General features: G+C 39.8%; 1 protein-coding gene across 2 annotated transcripts in view; it reads left to right on the forward strand.

Annotated features, from left to right (window-relative positions):
• Positions 1-8501: 8501 nt before the first annotated feature.
• GLRB (glycine receptor beta) overlaps positions 8502-23879 on the forward strand; it is a 47165-nt gene continuing 31787 nt past the window's right edge. For both annotated transcript variants that reach the window (XM_050974109.1, XM_050974107.1), the window contains exons 1-4: positions 8502-8557; positions 10012-10165; positions 20908-21014; positions 23561-23628. In XM_050974109.1, coding sequence (XP_050830066.1) covers positions 10044-10165; positions 20908-21014; positions 23561-23628 — 297 coding nt within the window. In that variant the 5' untranslated portion in view covers positions 8502-8557; positions 10012-10043. The remainder of the gene's footprint in view (positions 8558-10011; positions 10166-20907; positions 21015-23560; positions 23629-23879) is intronic.

Raw genomic sequence — 23879 nt, forward strand, 5'->3', positions numbered from 1 at the left:
AGCAGGTAGCTGACAGCTGTTCAGACTGAGTGCAAATCAAGAAGAATTTAAGTAAAGAGCAACTACTACCGTAAAGCACATTAGCGTATGATTTAAGTTTGGTACATGTGCTATGGTGGGCAAAAAGGAAATTTGAATGTGATGTTGCAGGCTGTCCTCACTTTTGTCCTCAGGAACACCTAGATACCCTTCCAAAATAGTCAGCCAGGAGGAATACTGAATCATGCTTAAAACTCTTATTAGATGGAATTGCCTTGACTTGTCCAACAAGGCATCTGTCTCTTTATTATGTAAGTAGAGGAAATAAAGACAGGTACTTAATTCTGCATTACTTCACTTTGCGTGCAATAAGTGCCTTTAGAAAGAGTCTATGGCAGAAAGTATAGCTGTTACTGAATGACATCTCAACAATCACTGTCTTTCTGGTTCTTTTCAAGGTTAAGCTATATTCTTTATCAATTTGTATAGATAAAACTGTGGCACAGTTATTCATGAAACATGCACTTCATGCCTGTAGCTTGCTGGTAACAATTTCTAACCATGCATTAACTCTTCACAAGTCATGTACATCTACCATTTATGCATGAACAAACAATGCCTTTAAGAACTCTGAAGCTGGCAGGCTAATCCTTTTCACCACTGACTTGTATCTCAATTCCTCAATGGCAATCTAATCCAGAAAAGAATCCAAAATGGCACTAAACATATTCAGTCAATTAATTACACTACTTTATTGAAATTTGGGGGTTAAATGAGAACATATGAGTTAATTTTGGATACAGACAAATAGGTATCTTTTGATTTAATTATAATTTTCTCTCACAAAACTGCTGTGACAGTATTTCTCAACTTTCTAAAATATTGCCTTATAGGAAAAAAATGAGCCTCTGTAATTTTAAGAGACATTTAGTTGGCTTTTTTAAACACTATTATAGGTATATGACTGTGTTCAAAACTCTTTTTTTAAGGTATTACCACTGTGACTGTTATAATGTCCAACACTGTGAGTGTTGTAATGTGCAACAAGAGCTTAAAGTCTTAAAACATTTAATTTTAGGGGAGGAGGTCAGGTAGGAAAAGGATAGGAAAGGGTAAGGGTAAAGAAGAATACAGAAGACCCAGCTGTTGAGTCACAAGGTTCAGAGTAGACTCTTGTGCTAAACTGAGCCTGACCTTTACCTTACAGTTTATGCCTCAAAGCTCAACAGCCAATAACCTTAACAACACTTACATTTTACAGCACTTAGTCCATAACTTAGGATTGACAACTTAGCAGAGGATTTGTAGAGAATTTGCTATAGCACAACAATAACTCACTTACAGGCCTAACTTACTTTCAAACCTAAAGGACTTAAGAACCTAGGAGAGCATCATTCCTACTAATTTGCTATAGCATATTCACACTTGCTCAGACAGACATAAAGAATCTGTACAATGTACCTGTGAAAAATTACTCTTGAGTTCAGTGAAGTGCTCACTTCAGATGCCTTTGCATCTTCTCAACAGGCATGGAGTTGAGCCTTGAGGAGTCAGGGTATCAGCCCAGAACCATTGTCATCATGCAGTGATCCTCTGAGCAGAGCAAACTTGAGAGTTCACTGGCTGTGGGAGATGTGCCAGGCAGAGGGAGGTTGCTGGTTGCTGTCTGGGAGAGCTCAGAGGGTCTCACTTTGGGCTGCTGTTTTTAGAACCACAAGAGAGGTGGCTTTAGTCATGGTAATCTTCCATCTTGGCCACAATTTAGGTCAGAAACTTCCTTTGAAAATTTGATAATGAAAAGATTATTTCACTTGGCTGTTGCTCAGACAGAAAAATGAGTTTCTGAGGCTGTTTGCTGAAGTCCAGGTCATTAGACAGTATTAGTTGCTGGGAGCAGACAGTGCTCCTGACAAGCCCCAGGTGCATCTTCTCAAGGCCTGGGAATGCCAGGATTGTAGTGTGGCAGGGGCTGGGAGAGTGGTATGTGCACCACTGCATGGGGCAAAAAATCATAAAGTCATACAAACAGCCTGACAGTGGTTTACACATGGAGATCTGTCAGTAAAGGCATAGCTACCTAGTAAATGTAAGCAATAAAATGCACAAGGCTGCAAGGACCATATGTTTTCAGCATCTTGTATGATCTCAATTTTCTATAAGCCCATGACAGCAATTAGACATGGCTGCTTCCTGTATTCATAATATTCATATGTAGTATTCATAATATGAGTATGCTTCCATATTCATATTATGAATATGGTCATGTCTATTATGATCAATGTATGCAATTGCTGTTTTGACAAGCTCTTTATCTATCAGATATATAAAGCCTCACATGTACATATATATATATATATATATATATATATATACAGATTTTAAGAGGCATTTAATAATTTTCTCATTTAACTTTAATAAATGAGACACTTCATTGCGTGTGCAGCTCTCTCAAAAGTCTTAATTTTAGAGCCTCCACCAAGGCATAATATTCTGAATTTTCCAGTCAGATTTGCCACATCGACCCTGTAAGGATCATCTGTCATACTCGGTATCTGTAAAGGAGAGAGAGATGAGGGAGCTGGAACATTAAGGAGGACAGACTATAATTTTCTTCATCTAATGGTTCATCTGTTTGCTATTTTTTTTTTTTTTCTGATTGTTTGTTACTTCAAATTTTTTGTTTTTCAAAATGAAAGGAAAATCATTAGTCTTCATTTCAAAGAAATAAAATCAGGTTACTTCCACAGTTCTGGTCATTTGTGCCAGATGGGAGAAACCTTGTATACCAAATACTTATTATGTCTGTATTTCCTACAAAGATGTGAGGCTGTGTACCCATTGCAACAGTAGAGAAGGAAAGAAAAAGATAGAGCTTTCATCATCCTTTGGAAATCAGTCTTTTTTAGGTGCTCTGTAAATCTCTAAATCTTCTGATGGTCATCACAGCCATCAAGATGTGACAAGTGATTAAAATAAACCATTTATAATTACAAAGTTTGCAGAACATTAAATCCTTTCTAAAACTGTGTTTTTAAATTGTGTGAATTAAATCAACTCAATTTATAAGATTTACAACTCAATTTATAACATAAACACCTTTGGTGAGCATTGAAACTAATGAAATATGATTTTCATTTTATTTGGATCTTCTGTCTGCCTGGATTTTTAACTGAATTAGTCGGAAAACCAAGACATGGGTCCTTGTGTTAAGAGAAATTTAAAAATATGTATTTGCTTTCCTGAAAAAGGCTTGACATTAGAAGTTTGTTTTTCAGTCATAATTCATCCCCTAGTAAAGTAGATTCTTTAGGAATTGCATAGGTTTGTGGCTAAAGAACCTGTATCATTTTTTCTTAGATGTTTTTTCTGATTTCTAGTGACCACTTAGGCCAGTCTGTTTGCTCTCTTACTTTTCTTCCTTCTGCAGGAGCATTAGCTTGATTTGATTTTAATTCAGGTGCCTTTACAGAACACACAGGACTACTCTCTGAGTCCTTGGCCTTTTTTTTTTTTAGTTATTGTTATTATTTTAAATGTGGTATAAACCACTTCAAAAAAATCAAAAGTTTGAAACAAGCTGTTTGAAATATATACACACACAGTGTTATTGCATAAAATTCGATGAGACTAAAAAGAGCAATAAACCCAAAGAAATTCTATCTTCTACAGCTGCAAAGTATCTTTTGTGTGATCAAACAGCAGAGCTGGACCTTCAGATGTCCATGTTCTACTACTGCAAACTAAAGAAACAACTAATGTCTCTGGGCTGATCACTAGGAAATGTCTTGTTATATTTTGCATTTGGTTTACACAAGAATTTTCTAGTGAAGATTGTCTAAAATCTGGAATTTATTGGAATTATTCCTGAATTAGACAATTTAACGTAGTTAGATATTCCCAGTTCTTGACAAGGCAGCAATTGTAAGCAGACGAAAGATAATTAAGTCTACCACTGCATTTTGAAATACAATGAATATTGAGACAGACATGTGCCTTCCCCTATACATTCATTTACCAGTAAAACTTGTGTTTTATTCACTTCTTTCCAATAGGCTCTCTGAAATACAAATCTAAATGACCAAAACCAATCAGTAGAAGCTGGACCATTACTCATGCTCACTTGGTTTGGTGTATAAGGCTTTCTCATGAGGCTGTTTTCTCCATTTCTTCCCGTTTGGGCACTGCAGCTTGGCTGGCACTGCAATAGGACATCTGAAAGGTGTGTGGGCTGTCCTCCAGAGCCTTGCATGCATGACAGCTCTGGCTTCCTCTTGCATGTGTGCAGTGAGGGGATGGAGTGATTATTCTGTCCCTGCTGGCCTGCCAAGAATGTGATGCCAGCCAGGAAAGCAGTTGTCTGTGAACTTGGGCTGCTTTTATAGGGTGAGAGGCAGAAGAGGCCTTTTCTTACAGAATCCTCCCTGCATTGCCCTGATGAGGAAGCTCTTGCCAATGCCTGTACCTGATGGATTGAGATGGATTCTGCTGCCCAAAGCAAGCCTTCTTCCTTGCTCCCTTCTGAATTAGATTTGCCCCAGTCCCAGTTTTCTTGAGTCTGTGCCAAGTGCTCTAAGATGACAGCATTAGGAGGAATGTAACTTAAGAAAAACTGAAATAGTAGTCAAACATCTGGGTCACGAGAAGTGATGTAGTGCCAGTTTGGGTAGAGATCTGCTTAAAAGGCAAATGAACAGAAGAGGCAAGGAGGGAGGGAACAAGTGAAAAGTGAAATTAAATGTTTCTGGAGATAAATGGAAGCAGTTCTGTGTCCCCAGCAACGGGGAGTAAAAGAAATTATATGCAAATGCAGGCAGTAATTAAGAAAAAAATCCATGTGCCTGGGGGCAGTTGAAACCTGGCAGGGCAAGTCAGAGGGATGAGCACCCTGTGGGTCATGTTCTCCAAGATTCTGAAAAGCATCCTGTGGGCTGGGAAGGGATGGAAGAGAAGAGATTGCCCTTAGCAGTGGGATGGAGGCTCCAGGACCTGCTCCATGGTGCCACCATGTCTGGCTGGCAATGGATGGGGGCCATGGTGGGGCAAGGGCAGCCAGGCCATGGAAATTGGCAGAGGCAGATCAGGCTCACAGCAAGTCAGGACAAAAAGCTGGTGCCCCTGCTGAGGCAAGTGGTTTTCCAGCCAAAACTTTGGTTGTTGCCAAAAGTGGAAAACATTTACACAAAACTCTTTTGCTCAAGGAGACTAGAGAAACTAATTCTCTCATTTTTCTTTTAAAAACTTATTTTTTCCATGCATTCCCCCGCCAGGAAACATGCTCATGGAAGGTTGGGGCTGACTTGCTTTTTATTCCACTTTCTTCCCGGGAGAACTTATCTCAAGATGAACAGCCTCTGTGGGACATGTTCAGGTTGGGTTGAAACAGGAACTGTTCTGGTTTGGGCTGCAATACATACTTCTGGTTTTTTTAAATGACATTTCTTGCTACTAGAAAACAACCAACAGTGCAGCCTAGTATGTGCTATGGTTGTTGGAGGAGTGATTCCTTTGCTGAAGCTCACATGGAATGTTGTGAACTGAGGGGTTTTTATGGCTTTGGGGTATTAACCACCACAGAACAGGTCCTGGGATCTTCCCTACAGCAGGGCTGGGGCTCTGCACCTTCTGGAACATGCCAGCTTCTCCTGTGTGTCCCAGTGCATGGGGCTAAGCCCCAGCCAGGCTTGCTATAGTTGGAGGAAGAGGTGGAGTTTCCTAACAGAAAATAGTTCTGAATTTAATCATCAGCCTTCTCCATAGCTATCTGCTTCTTGCTGCCATGTTCCCCTCTTCAGGTGTGTGGGTGAGGGATGGATATGGAACTGGGAACCAGAGTGGGGGCTTGTGGGGTCTCAGTTCTGCATGGACAGCTCTGCCCCAGAGCCAGCCCAGGCACATGGCTTAACTGCAGCCTGCCTGGCTGAGGAGATGGAGGTTGTGAAGGGTGAAAGATTGTAAATTGTCATCCCAGCTGAAAGCAGAACCAGGAATGAGCTGCCATTCTCCTTTGTGTGCCTAATGTTGTGGTGGGCACAGGGAAGCTGCCAAAGCAATTGCTCCTGTCCTCTAGGCACTCCCCAGCTGCAGTTGACTTACTTATGACCTGGAAGTGGTGCTGAGCCTAGCACATGTGGAAAAGGACAGCAAAACTGAGATGGAGGAGAGGAGGTTTCCTTGGGGTGTGAGATGGCAGGTGCCATGGGCTGGCAGGGGCTGGGGCGGCTGGGGAGCTGGCAGGGACCCCAGGGGCTGCTGCCCACGGCTGGTCCCTGCCTTGCCCCAGCATCAGGTGTTACAACATGCGCTGCTTCAAAGAAGCTGCCATAGAAAAATGCTTTTGCTAAGCTCTTCCCAGGTAAAAGAAACTGTCTTTGAACAAAGTCATGGAAGAAAGTTTACTGGCAAGTGTGGCATAGAGCCATATAGAGCCTTATCTGTCCCTTGGGGAAGTTTTTGTTTTGGAGAGGCAACACTTCCAGAGGAAAAGATGAACTGTGGCAATTGCTGAGACTTTCAGGTTCAATAGGTTCCTGCTATTTTATTTGGTGGGTTTGTACCTAGAAAACAAAGACCTTGCCTGTGAGTTGAGCTGTGCTGGGACTTACAGGCATTCCAATGTGGGACACAGCAGCAATACAGCAACATCATAGGAGTCCAGGACAGAGTCTAATCTTCCCATACTCAGCAGCCAAAAAACCCCAAAAAATTAGGTGGAGTGCCCATTCTGATCCTCCTGGTACTGCTGTCTTTGTCTCCAGACAGCTGGAGTCAAACCTTAACATTTGTGGGCAGGGAGCTCATTGGAAACAGCTCAAAACCAGCTGCTTCTTTGCATCTCTCTGTGACAGCTCAGGAACATGAGGAGAGGGAATGAACAAAATAGAACTGCTCCCTGCAGCAAGGCCAGCTTGGTTTTCTTCCTCTCCAAGAGCAGCAGGAAGTTGCTGGAGAGAACCCTTTGTCTTTCCTGGGAACCCTGGATGTGAGTTCAGGACATTGTCTTCCAATTGGTTCCCTGGGGATGCAGCTGCCATCCTTCCCCTCAACTGCCTCTGTGGCACATGCACTTCCTGGCCTTTCTTCCCACCACCCACCTTTTATCACGGTCTGAAAACCATCAGACCGTGGTAAAAGGTGTCTGGGGAAGCCCAAACAAGTTGGAAGGGAGGGCAAGCTTCTAGAGGAAAATGCTGGAGATGATGGAGAAGTGCTGCTACATGCACAAAGTGTACATATAAATGTCCGCAATTTTAAAAATCTCTCTTAAACAAGGCAGTCCTCTGTACAAGCTGATGGCAGCACATCTTGTCCTTCCCTTGCTAGCTTTCCATGTGTGTTGTGTGAAGGCTCTCACACAGGCTCATACTGTGACATGCCAAGTTGGACACATGGCAACTCAGCCATATCCTACTGTCACCTGCATCCAGAGGCCAGACAGGAATGATTTCCACCCTTATGGCTATATCTAAACAGTAGAGCATCAGCAATGCTAAGGTCATCTCTCTGGCTGCTTTTGGGGCAATAAAAGAGCAAAGGAGGTGGTCCTCATCCCAGGGAGTTGGGCCTATGCCCTGGACCTACATCAGCCTGGATCTGGTTGTTGCATCTGTGCTGTTGCCAAGATAAGGTTGTGCAGAGAGCGCTGGCAAGCTCTCCCAGCCCACCCTGGTGTCCTGGGCTGCCTCCTACACCTTCCCCGAGCCTGGCAAGGGACTGCTGGAAGAAGAACAGATCCTTGCCTTTATACAACCTCTTTTCAGTTGTAGAGAGCAGTAAAGTCCTGTCTGAGCCTTCTTTTCTCCAGGCTAAACATGCCCACCTCTCAGCTGCTCTCCATAGGACCTTCTACCCAGACCCTCCACTAGAGTCTGGTCTTTGGTCCAGAGTTCTCTGGACTCTCTACAGCACTTCAATGTCCTTTCTGTAGTGAGGGGCCCAAAACTGAACACAGGATTTGAGGTGCAGCCTCACCAGTGCCGAGTACTGTGGGACAATCACTGTCCTGGTCCTGCTGGCCACACTATTGTTGATCCAGGCCAAGATGCCCCTGGCCTTCTTGGCCACGTGGGCACACACTGGCTCATGTGCAGCTGCTGTTGATCAGCAGCCCTAGAGTCCTTTGGGCAGCTTTGCAGTCACTGTCCCCCAGCCTGTAGCCCTGCAAGGGCAGGATGCTGCACTTGGCCTTGTTGAACCTCATACAGTTGGCCTCGGCCCATTGATGCACCATTCCACTAATCTGAGCAAGCCTGCACTCCCTCTTCCTCTCATCCTATTCAGTTCCCCTCCGCTAATATTCTCTTATTCCTGCCAACTCTCTTAGATATCTCTCAACGCCACCATCGAACGCATCCTCCTCCCACCAGAGACCAGAGGACGCTTCGCACAGCAACCCCCTTTTCCACCTCCCACCGTCCCCCCGGTGCCCGTGTCCAGCGGCGGCAGGGCCGGGGGTCCGGGCTGCCAGCCCTGCTGCCCCTCCCGGCGCGCAGTGCCCGAGTGTGGGCGGGCTCCGGGACGTGCTCGCCGGGGAGCGCCGCGGCGCCGCACATGCTCACTGGCCGCGGAGGCACCGCCGGAGGTAGGGGCTCGCTCCGCCGCCGGAGGAGCCGCGCTGTCGCTGCGGCCGGGCCGCGGCATGGCCCGCCCGCTCCCGGGCCGCCGCCGCCGCTGAGCGCGGGGGGATCGCAGCGTCCGGCGGTGAGCGCGGGGCGCGGGCGGCGCGGCCGTGGCGGCGGCGGGGCCGCGTGTGCGGGCGGGGCCCGCGCCCCCGTGGGGAGGGCGGGGGGTCGAGGGTCCGGCCCGAGGGCCCCGTTCCGCCGGGCGGCACTGCCGAGCCCGTCAGCACCTCGGCCAGCGCCGGTGGGGCGGCGGCGGGCGGCGGCGGGGCACGGCCCGGGGGTGCTGCCGGGGCCGCGAGGGGAGCCCCGCTCGTCTCGTCCTCCCGCTCCCCGCGGAGCGCCGGCAGCGCTCGGCAGAGCGGAGGGGAGGCCGCTCCCTTGCCGGTGCCGGGGCCGGTGGGAGGCCTCGGGCCGGGAGGCCAGGCGAGGGGCCGGTGGCGGCAGGGGCAGATCCGCGACCTTTCCCGGCCGGGCCGGGGGGGTGGCGATGCTGCGGCTCCCGGGGAAAGGGCAGCCGAAGCATCCCGGTAACTCCCGGAGGTGGGGGAAAAGAGGGAGAGGCACAGCTCCTCGAAAACAGTGCGGGGAAATATCCAAATAAATAAAAGTGGAAAATGCAGCAGGTTCTGAGGCGTCTGCGAGATTTCTGTTGGTCCAAGAAAATGCTTGGGAATTATCTGTAGGATGGCAAACAAATGGAAAATGCCTTGGGTGCTGCAGTGCTGTGGCCAGGGGCAGGTTGGGCTGCCTCTGGCCAAACACAGACTCATCTCCTGGCCTTTGGGGTACGTGCTTTTGGCCCAGAGAAGTTTAAATATTACGCTGAGCAGGATGCAATAAAGCATAGTATTTCGAGTTGTGTTTAGTCATCTTTGCAAGGCCCTGTCAGTGCTGGCTCTGCAGTGGAAATGCTTCATGCAAAATCATTGTGTTTAAATTCTGTACATAAAATTGTATTTATGACCTCTTCTCATACCCAGCGTTGAAATGATTGCTATTTTATCTGTGCAAGGTCACAGAGAGCTTGCCGTTCCTCGCCTTGCTACATGGCTGGTTGACATTGTATTTATTGCAGTTGATACAGTTCTGGTGAGGAAACCCTTTCCAAGCTTCTGAATATTTTCAGTTAGGCAGTCTTTGAAAAACATCACATTTCTTAAACACACTGAAGCAAACCTGCATTTAAATCTGTTCCTTACTGTCAGTTTCAACTTTGGGAAGCTGCTTGACTCTCTGGAAATTGCCTAAGTCAGTTTCATGTCAGGGATACATGTGAACAGATTCTCTCTCCCAGGAAAACCAAGGACAACAAAAAACCCCAATTTTCATGAAATATTTGCTTACTTTTTGCAGGTATGTATTTCCTTTTGCCATATCCAGCCCTACTAACATAAACTGCTTTCTTTTACCACAGACTGAAAATTTCTCTGAAGCGTAACCTTCAAGATGAAGTTCTTACTAGCGATTTTATGTTTCATCTCATTCTCCTTGTGGGTTGAAGAAGTCTATTCCAAAGAGAAGTCTTCAAAGAAAGGAAAAGGGAAAAAGAAGCAATATCTATGTCCATCGTATGTTCCTGTTTTCTTTTATGCTTTTGTATGATGGTGATCCTGCCCTGTTTTTAACAGTGGAAATGATGTGGCAATTGAAGTAGAAGGTGGTGCTTTCTGCTGAAAGGATGGGGTCTGTGGTGGCAATGGGTTTGACCAGCATCGTTCTTTCATTGTGTTCCTTCTGCAGAAAGTCTGTTTTAGTGCAAAGGAAAATCTCAGCCACAGTAATGGGGCTTGTGGGGGATTTCAACCCAGTGCCTTGCTGTTTATGAGTTCACAGTAGTGTGGCTCCATAGAGCTATGCTGTCTAGCATCATGTTGCAGGTGTATTGGAGAAAGCAAGGACGGTTCAAAACTGTCATGATGAAATTCAGCTTCTGGTTAGCTAGTTCTGTAAGAGAAGGCTTGTCCTACACATATTCTTGTTGCATGTTGAATAGAACTAAGATCTTCAGCATCTTTCATCAATCATGTATAATTCTATAACTTTTATGGAGGTGTCTGTATTGATTGTTGCTATAAAGTATGCCCTTATGGAATAGTCTCCCTGTAAAAGAACAGAAATTATAATCTGTGACTGCCCAGTTGAATAGAGGATGTGTTCTGGACACCTCTGATTAATTGATGTTAAAAATACTCCCTCTTTCTAATGCCTACCACACTTTACACTGTGATCCATAGGACAATATTTTATTTGCGAGTGCTATTTTTATCATTTTCCTGGCCAGCCTTACTCATTTTTTAGTGTTATGTTGTAAATATCTGAGGAAAAGTTGATGGACTATGAAAAGTTGCCTGTAAGTGTCGAAAATTACTATGACTGAAATATTAAAATTTTTAAGACAAAGTTAAAATGTATTTCTTCTTTGACCATAAAAGAAGAGGTACAGAATGTTAGACTGGTTATTTAACATTAGTCAACTTTTTCCAAAGAAAAAACGAAGTAAAACTGGAATAATCAGACAGAAGCATTGTTCAAGTAATACTTTTTAAAGTTTCTTTTCAAATATTAGCAGTGATGTTTATTTGTAACCTCAAATTTTAGAATGTTTCTACATATGGTGCATGTCTTCCTTCTCTTTTTTTTTATATCAAGCCTTAAAAATTACATTTGTCATTAGATTTGAATACATTAGGATATGTCTCAAATGTGATCATGACTCATCTGAAATGACCCCTACCCATTCTTTCCCTTTTAAAAGTGAAGTTGAGTTCTGGATGAGGCTTTTGGTCTGAGCTACTGTGAGAGTTTATAGCAAGGAGAGAAATGTCAGGGTTTCCAGCACAGGCATGAGAACAGAAGCCCTTGGAAAGTGAGTTAGGCAGCTGGGAACTGAATCCAGGTCTTCCATGGTCTTGTTTAAATAGCCAGCATTTCCCCCTGTTCTTGACTTAGTCTTAGCAGAATTTAAAACAGCAGTGTCATTTTATCTTTCTGAGTAGATTTTTCTTGTTTCTTTTTATTTTAAGCTCTGCATTTCTTGGTACCATTAAATATGATGTCATTTGTCACCAATACAGTTGAAAAAACATTGAATACATGCTATAATTTTCAAAGTGATACTTTTCCAATTGAATCTGTCTGCAGAAATACTGGTGAATCTAGTACTTGTTGATCCATCGTGCAGTGCTGCTGGCAAGACTTGCCGTAGCAATAATCCTGTTTGATCTCCTGAATAATGACCAAGTTGTCTATATCTCACTTGGCTGAAGTTCACAGCTTGAGAGACAACCACTTGTAATAGTGGGGTTGCTGTTTCTGTGGCTGGCATCTAGAAGACCTCTCATGTGAATGAGCAATGAAAATCAACTCTGTCTGGCAGAGAAATTGCCCAGTACTCTCTTAACTCAGGCTGCTGTTGGCAAACTTCCAATCATCAGTATTTTTTAGATGATCTTTCACAAAATTCCTTGATTTGGTGGCACTCTGTGTTGTAAAAAAGGTTGCCTACTACTAGTAATTTTTTCTTTGTGAAAAAAGCAATCTTTCCTCAGAATCTAACCAAAACACAATGCAGTGGAGAGGGAATCAAGTGACACTATAAGGGTTGACTAAAACTATTCAAGGAAGTGTCTAAATGAAAAATTTCCTAGTAATCATGAAAGAAATATTTTAGAAGAATGCATCTTATTTTTTTAACAAAAAAAAAAAATTGTGTAATTTATAATATTGAATGGTACAAATTCCTAATGTACCTTTATAAGTTAAACTCTTAATCCACCTTTAATTTGCATTGGTTACTGGTGCAATAAAATTTAAAGCTTAATTGTAACAAATTATTGCCTTTTATCTCCTTGCAGCATGTGAAAAGCTAAATTTTAATTCTTCAAGAGAACAAAGAACTGCATTAGTAGTTGTATATGGAGCAGTCTTCTCTTGCAAACTTTATAATGAAATTCAAATCTATGCAAATAATTATTTAGGAAAAACTTGTATTGAATCTCATATTAAGATCCTCATATCCTGAGTATCTTAACTTGATGTTAAGAAATGGATGGCTACAAGACTGGCTTGGGACTTTATCATGAATTTGGTTGGATAAAAATTAAGCATACTTAAACTTTTACTTTTTTGCCTCTCCAGAATACAAGCCTTTTGCCAAATGTGCCCCTCTGGCATGAAATTAACTGCTCTTAGGATAAGATGAAAAAAAGCTGATTAGAAACCTCATAAAAAGTTCATTATTGTCTCATAAACAGATATTTGCTTCCTTAAATCAGGAAAATTCTATTTTGTATCTTAGAGCAAACCCTGGTGATTATTCATGATGCTGTACTTCTCAGTGCATTGTGTGACAGTGGCTTGATTTGCCATCCTATTTTCATTTATTCCTGAAACTGTTTTTCCCAGGTTTCTGTTGAAGGGTTTCTTGAAGCTGATGCTTAATCATTTGGTTCTTACTTTGATTTAATGCTTTCTCAGAACAGATGTATATTTCACATCCTACATTTGCATCATTTTCCTTCTTACCTCAGGCTTTCCAAATGAAACATAGAATAATTACACTTCTGTCTGATTCCTGTATCTTTTTTGATTAACAAAGAAATTGACATATTGGGCCTAAAATGTTGTAATAGAGAGTTTTACACCATAAATCTGAGAAACTGGCTTCCACAGATACAAAGTGCAATGAAATACAAAGCTTTAGTAACAAAACTTTTGCCTTTTGTTTCCATTGAAAATCTTAAAAAAAAAAAATTGGGCCCACCCCTTCAAGAAAAAAAAAGTGTATTACTGTTTACAAGGCTTACTTTGAAATTTGACATATCTAATACAGATGATTTTTATACAGCTGCAGATGGATTAAGTCAGTTGATCTCTTTCCTGCTCACAGACTGCCCATACTTGCATGACCTTTGTTACTTAGTTCTTACTAACTTCTTCATAATTTGTTATAATATCTTGCTTCTCTTAAACATGTGGGACAGTTAGCTGTGACTTAGAGCACTGCTGAAAAATGTTTTTCCTTTTGTGTACACCATAATAAACACCTCAGTTATTTTATGGTGTTTGAGCTGCTGCTGTTATCCCCGCAATCCTTAGCAGCCTGGAAGGTCTCTGCTCAAAACTACGCACAAGATCTCTAGACAAATCATAAGGAAAGGGAATCTGGTTATTACAGTGTTAGAGAAGGAATAGATAAGTAAGAGTGTCACATAGCAGCTAACAAAAGCAGTAATGACTGGGGTCATCATCACAGCTATAGTTTTAAGATGACTCAGCAGTTCACTTGCACAGCTTTCACTTCTGAAGATCTCTCAGTGTCCCTAATGCCACAGCAATGCTGAGAGCAAAACCTCAGTCGCTCAGTCTCATCCTTTTGTCTGGAGAGCAGGACTGTGCTTTGAAAACAGCATCCCTCTTCACCTTTATGCATTTGTCCACATGGAGATTTATATCCTTGTAGATGATTTACTAAATACTGAATAATATCTACAGAGATTTTTTTATGCATAAAGCAGGAGTACAAATCATATTTGGCTTGTATTGAATAAAGCATATCAGGTACTTCAGAAACTGTGAAATGGCCCTCTAAGCCCTCCAGAAAACATGGCTTGTGCCATCTGCCAGGGCAGAAGCTTAGAAAGGTCACAGATGCGAAGGTTCAATAAACAGCTTCTTTTAAAAACAACAACAAAGGACTGTGGAACTAGGGAAAAAAGGCTTTGGTGTGTTTAAAGCAGAGTTGTAGGAAACTCTGTCCTCAAATTTCTCATGGTTAACTGAAAGCTTCTGACGTGCTCTTCCTATTAAGACTAAAGTAAAAGTTCAAAATACATTTTATGTTCTCTCCATGAACTGTAACTTTTTTATCAAGTGTTTGGTTGTACATCACCTCTCTATCTGTAGTAGGTGATCAACCCCAAAATGTAATTGGTGGGAAAGTGGCATCATGTCTCTCTTCATTCCCATCATCTAGAAGGCACTGTTGATAGTCTGTGAACATTTTCATTTGTGAGTGTGGCAGAAGGGTTTATACACTTTGTGGGAAGAGGTGGAATGAAGTTGAAAGGAAAGCCTGAAATTGGATGTGGAAGAAGATACATCTGACAGTCATTCCAATGATGAGTACTTTGCAGAGCCCAGGTCTTGTTCCTATAAAAATTCTTCTGCCCTGTAGTAACAGGGGTTGGTCAATGCTTTTATTATTCTATATCATGTAACTCTCATGGAAAACTGTGATCCCAGACAGATAGGGTCACATTCCAGAAGGTTGAAAACAAATTCCGAATTTGTTTTCAAAGTGGTCAAATTGTGGTGGGCAGTAAAAGATAAAGCTGTATAAGCAAAACCCAGGCTGTCTTGTAAAGCAGTAGTTAAGCATGATAGACTGGTTCTCATTCAGTTACTTTCCCTCTTGGTGAGCAACGTTTGCTCCGTTCTCAACACCAGAGTGGCAAGACACCAAAGTTGTCTGGAAAAGTTACAGACTTTGTATTTCACATACAACCTCCAGACCAAGAAAAAACTTGGATCTGTGGGTTGATCATCTTTATCTAAGCCCAAGCAAAACCATGGGTCTAAATTCTGTTGTCAAGGTAAATGATATAGAATGTATCTCAGCTTATATTTTCCTCTTATATCTCCACTCATGCCACCATGCAAGTGGTTAGATTTTACCAAGGTCCTTCTATTGTCTCCATACTTACAGCATTTGGAAAGAAAATATTGGGGTATGGAACTGATGTAGATAAATTAATTCCAAAATTTTGCTTAAACGTGTGGATGCTTATCCTGTTTTACATCTGTGTGCTATATCAAGACACCACAAGACACCCATTATGCACAGGGGTCACAGGTGGGATGCAGAGATGCCTAAGCTAGGAGCAAGCAAGCTAACTTTAGCAAAAAAACACCTTGCTGAGAGCAGTACTGGTTCAGGTTGGGTGAAATACCATGCTAAGCTGGTTCTGTTGGTTTGGGGGCTGTCAGCTCTGTTTCAGGCAGATGAGCCTGCTTGCTTTTCTCAAGTTAAGTGAATAATAAGACACTTCAGATTCCCATATAAACACTCCTGAAGGTGTCTAACCCTGGGAATGTTGAATTATGAAACCAAAGCTGGATTTAAGAGGTTTAAGACAAGCACTGAAGTAGTGACTCTAACAGCCTTTGGCACTACCTAACTGCAGGAAGGTTGTCTGCATGTCCACATCAGGAGACTTTTCTCTTTGGTCTATCTACAACATGAGATGAAAGACAAGCTGTTTCACCCCCTCAACTCACAGTTCACAATTCTGGGTGCCTAGTCTGAGTTTTTGTTTCAAAATTAGCTATGAAGGAACCTTTCTGATTTTTCCACTGCACTGCACTACCTCCAAATTTTGGTACTGAAGTTACGTATCCTATTTTAGGTGTTTAACTATCAACTGCATTCATGAAGGCAAGTAAATGGTGACTCAGAGTTCCATAGTTTTAATGTAATTAGTGATACCACTTTTAATTGGAGTAATTGTAATTAATTTTTTTAGGAATAGACATGTCACCTTGCACACTTTGAAAATGTAGCTATTAAACATACTAGAGATTAGAGAGATCACTCAGAAGAGTTATATAGTATGTCAATGATATGTATTAACTTGGTTCTGTGCTTAGAGTTATTGCACTCGAAAAATCAAGTGCCTGCAAATCAGAACACTGATAGTTTATATCAGGAAAATTGTACTTAGAATATATGGTGGGATAACAGACATTATGTTTCCCACACTTATTTTTACCTTTCTCACATGTACACAGCACGTTATATGACTAAAATGTCAGTTTCCATCATGCATTTTTATCCCTCAGTAATTTAGAACTATGAAAAAGCTTTCCTTCCTGTTGGTGTAGTATATTATTTTTATTCTTTCCTCCTGTAGCACTGCATGTGGAAAGGACTCCTTGTAACTTCAGTGAGCTCTGAGAGAATAAATGTCATGATGACCTATAGACATATAATGTCTTCTGACACATTTGCCTAACACAAATGAAAAGCTATATAAATTTCAAACCAAGTATAATACATGTTTCCTTTTGTCATATATATCTGCTCATCTAAAATTCTGGATTTTGGTTAGTGAATTATGAAAATAATTACCTGTTTCTATCAACTTAAAATGTTGGTCATGATCTTCAGAGGCAGTGATAAAATGTGTAGAGCTGCAGTGGAAGAGGAGATGAACACCTTACTGTATGTCCTGTGAAATACAGTATATAAAGAAATTCTCACAGGTTGAAATAAATGCACTAAAATTAAAATGCATGCTGCAACTGGTGGAAATTGAAGTAACCAGCTTTTTACAAGTGGGAAAATTGGAGGCTGAATTAGAAAAAATGGTAAATAACTTCTCAGTTGGTGTGTTGTTATGTGGGACTCAGCCTTTAGCACACTGAAGAAAGATTCTTCTAGAAAGACAGATCTCAGCTCAAATCCTTTTTGTCTTATGTAATATACAAATATGCCTCTCATTAATTCATTCTATAATGGCTAATTAAGCAGGAGTGGTTGTGGCTGTAGGTAAATGTCTCACATTAATAGTTCCAAAAGCACCTAACACATCCCATTACCTATCTCATTAGGTCTTTTTGCTCATCTGTCACTCTGAAAGTGTGGTTAACTTCTTAACTCACCCCAAGGAACACATCTGATGTATTGATTTGCAGGTGAAATGTAGGCATTTTGGTCAGCAAGGCTCTCAGAAGGAAATCCAGTTATTGTGGTGAAGTTTCCTTGTGGGCTGTTCAATGATGGTAGTTTAATGACAGCATGCTGTAAAAGAACCACAGTGAAAATATGACTGATACTCAGCAGAGCTTTTTTTTTCCCAGTAGCTGTTTCACTGACTTCATTCATAGTGACCTTTAAAAGTAGCAATTACTGAATCTCAGTGCTTGTCCTCCTTACTCAAAGCAGCCAGTGTCATTGTATTTCACTTGGTTCTTGGATTAGCAAGGACAAATGCACTTACACACTTGTGTGAGTTCAAAACACAACCCAATGACTTGTGGAAAATGGGATTGTGGTGTTCTTTACCAGCAGGCTATGCTGTCATTGTTCTTCCCATCACTGTCTTCCCAGTGCAATAAGTCTCCTTTGCCCAATTTTTGGATGGCTTTTGAACAAACTACCTGAACAAATATTTGTAATCATTTACTTCTGCAGTGCAACTCAGATCTCACAAAGCTACCACTTTATTCCTCTTACTCGAAGAGACAAAGAAACCTGTCAGCTGTATTTGGCTTTCTTTTGCTGTTTGTTGCTCACTCATTTAATTTCCCAAACTTTTTTCTCTTTTCCTCATTGCTTTTTATGAGCATCTGTATTTCATTTATATGCCCATGTTATCCTGTGTAGTTCAGATTACTGTTTTCACTATTTAATGAACTTTTTTGTATAAACCATGACAAAAATAAAAAAAAAAGATTTTAAGTTTGTTCATTAGTTGTTGCTTGGATTTGTCTTCATATTGCATTGTACTGAACATACATAATTTAGAAAGAAATCTTGTTTTTTGTATTAAGGAGATTTTTTATAAATGTAGTTTTTTTAGACATCTGATGTAGATGTTTTAGATGTTAACATGTGAGGCTTGCAAAGAAGCAGTGGCATGAACCTTTCTGTATCAGATAAAACACAGCATACAGAGTGTTTGCCTGCCTTTTTAATGGCTAAATGAACATTCTTTTCTGAATTGCTCTTTTTAGAAAATTGACAATAATCTTTATCTTTTGTATTCCTTTTGTCCAGCTAGTGGTAACAGCAAAAAAAAAAAAGCAGACAAAGCTGGTTTATGATATTTCTGTAGCAACCTCTTCATTGGTAAATGTCATCACTGAAAACAAAACACATCTCAAAATTACAGAATTGGAATGGAATGGAATGGAATAGAATAGAATAAATAAAACAGAACAGAACAGAACATTTCAGCTGGAAGGGACCTACAATGATCATCTAGTACAGCTGCCTGACCAAATGAGGAAATAAACTGATTCTTTTGCATAATGATCCAAAACTTATAAACTCAGCCCTGGGAGGACTGTTTGAAAGAGAACTTGTCAATTATTAAGAAAAGAGTTAGAACACATATTCCTTTTTTAATTGCTCTAATATTAAATTAGCAGAGGCTTGTTGTACACAGAACATGCAGATCTGTATACACAACAGGAATTTAACATATGTTGCTAAAAGTAAATGCTTCCTTGTTTTATTAGAAGACCAATTATCTCTGGAGAAATTCTGCTGGAACAATTAGTTCACCTATGTGGTTTTTACAAGATCACAGAGGTTATAGTGTGCTTAGGGTGCAGCCACTTAATGCTGCTCCACAGTTCTTTTCTCTTCCTGTATGTTATAGTTTAACCTATCCTCCTGGATACATATTTCTTGGTAGGTACATCTCTGTAGTTTTTGGAATGAATACTTATCCTGCTAATTACTTTTTAGTAGTCAAAATTTCAAGGAGAATTTAGTGTCATTTTATTGCCATAATTTTTGCCTCATTTACAACATCAAGCAAATACAAGAAAAGCTAAGCTAAGCTGGCTAACTAAGCAGATATGCAGCTTTAGGTATCAGAAATATCCTGAATACAACAAAGAAAACAGAAATCTGAATATTTTTTTCCTGAACAATAAAATGCTCAATGGGTATCAAGGGAACTATGATATAATAGAATGCACTTATGTTTTCATAATGGTTGACATGTTTTTAATAATAGGGAACTCCTTCATAGTTTTATTTATAAATGTTTTAGTTGTTAAATGTTAACTGAGAAGATTGAATCTCTTTGGGAAGGCACAGTGAGTGCTACCAAGTCAGCAAATCTGATTCCCTTTGCCCTTATGGTTTGAGTTAAACCAGTTTTTAAAAGTAAGGTTATTAATCAAAGCTCTTCAAGGGCTAGGTCTCATCTCCAGTTTTCAATCACATGCCAATTTCATGCTATGCTGACATTTATTAATTAGTTAATTTCTCAGTAATCAATAAAGAAAATGCTGAACAGGAGCTACCATAATTGGACATTTTAAAATCAGGAGGTCTAATACATTCATGTGGTTTTTTGTTGTTTTTCTTTAACTGGTCAAAAGCCCTCTGTGGAGTTAATGTTTTCTTCAGAAAATGTTTGAATAAGACAGAAGTCCCAGAGGACGTGAAGGAAACTGAAGGATGAGAAGAAAAAAAACTTAACTGAGCTGTTATACAGAATAACCTGTAGGTCTGTCAAACTGACATAGGAGACAATAATGTAAAAAAGAAATCATAGGGTGAAGAAGGCAACAGCAGCTGATGCTGATTGTGGAAAACATTAAGGAAATGAACTTGATAATTTTTTAAAATACATTTGTCCATTAGTTTGCAAGAGGTGATAATGTTGACGCATATGAGTTATACTTATGTAGGGTGTTTCTCTCATCTTTACATGGCATTCTGATTACTGAATTATAATGACAGAAAGATAGCAAAGTAATCATAAAAGGGATGGAAAAGAGATTATGAGACAGAATTCAAAACTGCAAACAGTCACTGAACAGGTTCTGGAAACATACAAATTCCTTTACATACCATTATGAGCCTGCTTGGTGTTCAAAATACCTGGGGAGGGCACTGATGCACCCATATTGCTTTTTGTTACACTCACTTTCATATTCTCTTGTAGCTACATTTACAGGTTCTTTTTGATTGCAGCAATGGTTTTCACACCCAGCACAATAACGGCAAGGTAATGAAGATTTTTAAATTCCCTCTGCCAAACCGGAGAGCCCAAGGCCTTGTTTTCTGTAGTAAAGCTTTTATTAGCACTTGACCAAGAGATTATGCTGTCCTCCAGCTCTGGGTGGAATAGCTGGCATGTGAGAGCAAGAGACTGCCAAAAGCCTCTGCATGGTTTGGCACCTACAAGGTGGCTGTCAATTTACTAAGGTTCCTAATCTGACAGTCACTAAATATAGTTCAGGTGGCTGCGTTCTACTGATGAAGAAATCATGTCCCTCTGCATATTTTTGTTAGGAGAGAAGAGAAGAGAACAGTTAGTGATTTGCAGTTTATTTCCTTCCAAGTTTACAGTTAAGAGTATGTCAGAGAGCATTTGTGTTTATTACACTAGTTACTTGAAAAATACTGAAACTTCTCAAGCAAAGAAAAACTATACAGTATGGCACCTAAAAATAATGGACATTTTTTAGTTGTGAAATGACATTTATAGCATTACTTTAAAATCACTTCACTTTAAGCATGCAATTGTTTCTGTCCTGATAGTAACTAATGAACTTTTTTTTACAGGCAACAATCAGCTGAAGACCTTGCAAGAGTACCTGCTAATTCTACCAGCAATATCTTGAACAGACTATTGCTCAGCTATGATCCCAGGATAAGGCCTAATTTCAAAGGTTTGTCAGATATATTTCAGCCTTTTATTTATTCTTTGGATTTTAACTTTTACTCTTTTCACACAGACAAAAAATACATATATATAATATTCGCAAGCTAAATTTCTGGTTTTTTTTGGTTTTGGTTTTTTTTTTAATGGAAGCCTCCCTAGATAGTGTGAAACTGCAGAAGATATTTATCATTTTGAGCTGAAAGATAATATGTTAGGATTTAATTTTTATAATAGTATGTGATGTTTTATTACTATTGGTCTTATTTTATAGAAGACTTTTTAAGTGTAGAAATAGAATTTGTAGAATAAGTTTAAAAATATATATTTTTATCCCTACATTTTAGTTAGACTCTGCTTTACAGCATTTTAAACCAGCAGATTTCTCTATAGACATCCTTTAAGATGACTATAAATAGTTGGGGTCAGCAGTATCACTATTAGAAAACTATGCAATTATTAAATCCTTTAAAGATATTTCAGTTATAAAGCTTACAAACTTCAGGAATCCATATAGGTAATGCACTGAAACACGTTTTCTGCCATTAAAACATCTCCCTGGTAGTCAAATGTTGCAGGATTCTTCTGTGTAGAGTGTGTGAATCCTTACACAAGAAGAAAAAGTTGAAATACATATTCTCTGCAAAACCTCTAAGAATTCACACAAGTTAGGCTGTAAATTAGACTTTTCAGAAATTAGATTATTTACCTTCTGTAAATAATATACTACTAAAAAGCTGTAGACAATTTTATTGCATCTAGGCAATGCAATTTACATAAATCAGCTCTTTAATTTTAAAACTCCTCATATAATTACATGAGCTTTAAGAGATATTTTAACACGAATATCACTAGTATGAAAAATTTGGAAATCTTAAATGTTTATTGTGCTTTTGAAGAGGCTATTTTCAGTTATATTTAACAGTTTTATAAACATAATAAACTCAGTTCTCAGTAAGTGTACTGCTTCTTTCTTATTCTCTGTAGAACCATATTTATATGGTTTTCAGCACCAAGTCTTGTCGCAAAAAATAAATGTCAAGCCTCTTCTCTACCTGTTCTTTAGCATAATCAGCTTGTAATCATAAAGCATGGTGCAGATTTCTTTATCTTTTTGATGACCCTTCTGGCAGTCTGGTAAGAATCAAGACAGAAGGGAAAAGGAGGACATGTAATGTTAACTCAGAGGGAGGTGGAAGAAAAAAGAACATTTTCTGACAAGTGGTTTGCCCATGTTAAAATGTTCCTTACACATGAGTGATTTTCTTGGATGGCACATCCTATTCAAATCTGGAAGAGAATACACTCTTGGCTACAAGTGATGTGATGGGTGCTCTGTCACATGCATCATGCATTAAAAGAAGTATTGTGCTTATTGCATAACCAAAAGCATCACACTTTAATAGTCTGATTTAAAAACCAAACCAAACAAATTGATTTAACTGAAGAAGTGAAATTTTATCTTCATAAATTTCCAGTGACCAAGAGATTGAATTTGAATTTATGTACTAAATGTGCATAAAAATATTTTAAGCAGACAAACATGCTATTGGAAAAAACATATTACTTAGCACTGTATTTGCTTAGTCTGTCAAAACAGTATTCATATATTCTTATATCTCTTTTGTTCCTGAAAGTAGGAAGAAACCCACTGAGTATTTGTAACAGTAAATGATATACCTGCATCTAGTGGACATCCTGATACTCACACCATGGAAGTACTAAATAAAAGTAATGGTTCATAATTAGTTCTCTCAATTATCAGGCCACTTCTCCTTGCTCTGTGATAACTCTCTGTTAACACCAGATTAAATGACTGCCAATCAATTTTCGCAGGGTGACAGAGGGCAGATGTAGCAGCTGTCGTACCATCCCTCTTCAAGTACAGGAATCCTGGCTGTGGAAAAGAGAAAAAAATCCAGGCTATCTTAATATCTTCACAGATACTGACTTCTAGAAATTTTTCTTGGCTAATTGGTAACCAATTTCAACTCTTTCACACCACGGCTATATAGCTGTGAAAGATGTATGCAATAATTTTACCTGCCTGTATTCATATTTACAGGCAGGTAAATGCTTATGTACTTTACTTGCACAAAGAGGTATCCTCTTAAAGCATAAGGAAATATCTCATCATAAATCATAAACAGGTAATTTGGGATGATAGTGTCATTATGACCTTGACAGTTAAAAGTGTCTGCTGGTAGAAATATGGATTGCCTCTATCCATTACACTGTGTGCAAAACTAATACTGGCTTATTCATTCTGAGATAACACAAAATCACAGAATTCAAGCACTATTAATTTTGATGTATGGTTAGTGGAATTCTGTAAGATTAGCTCTCTGGACTAAGGATTTTTATTTTTTCCTTTTTCTTACAGCTAGGTTAAAAAGAGGTTTAGTGATTTCTATTGACTTTGATAACTGTATATATACTAACTTAAAAAGATAAAGTTACATTGTGATATTGTGTTACCAGTATAAAGGAGCTTTAAATGAAGGATAATGTACCTTTACTGGATGGTGTAGCTCACTAGAATTATTTTTTTTTAAGGAATTCCAGTTGATGTCGCGGTTAACATCTTCATTAACAGCTTTGGGTCAATTCAAGAGACAACTATGGTAAGAGTGAAAGTAAATTCATTAGTACACATGGAGATTTTCTTACTAAATTAAACTTCAGACTGAGGATTATGAATTATAAAACAGAAATATTTTTTGTGGTGGCACTGAGAATTAAGTTAATGGGGTTAGTGATTGTCTGACTGTGCTTTATGCCGTAGACCTAAACTTATTAATGTATTTCACTCTATATGTGTCCACAGATTATTGTAGCTTTAGAATCTGATTTACATGAAAGGAAATCCATGGTT

Source organism: Serinus canaria, chromosome 4 (genome assembly GCF_022539315.1).
Source record: "Serinus canaria isolate serCan28SL12 chromosome 4, serCan2020, whole genome shotgun sequence".
Classification (NCBI taxonomy): Eukaryota; Metazoa; Chordata; class Aves; order Passeriformes; family Fringillidae; genus Serinus; species Serinus canaria.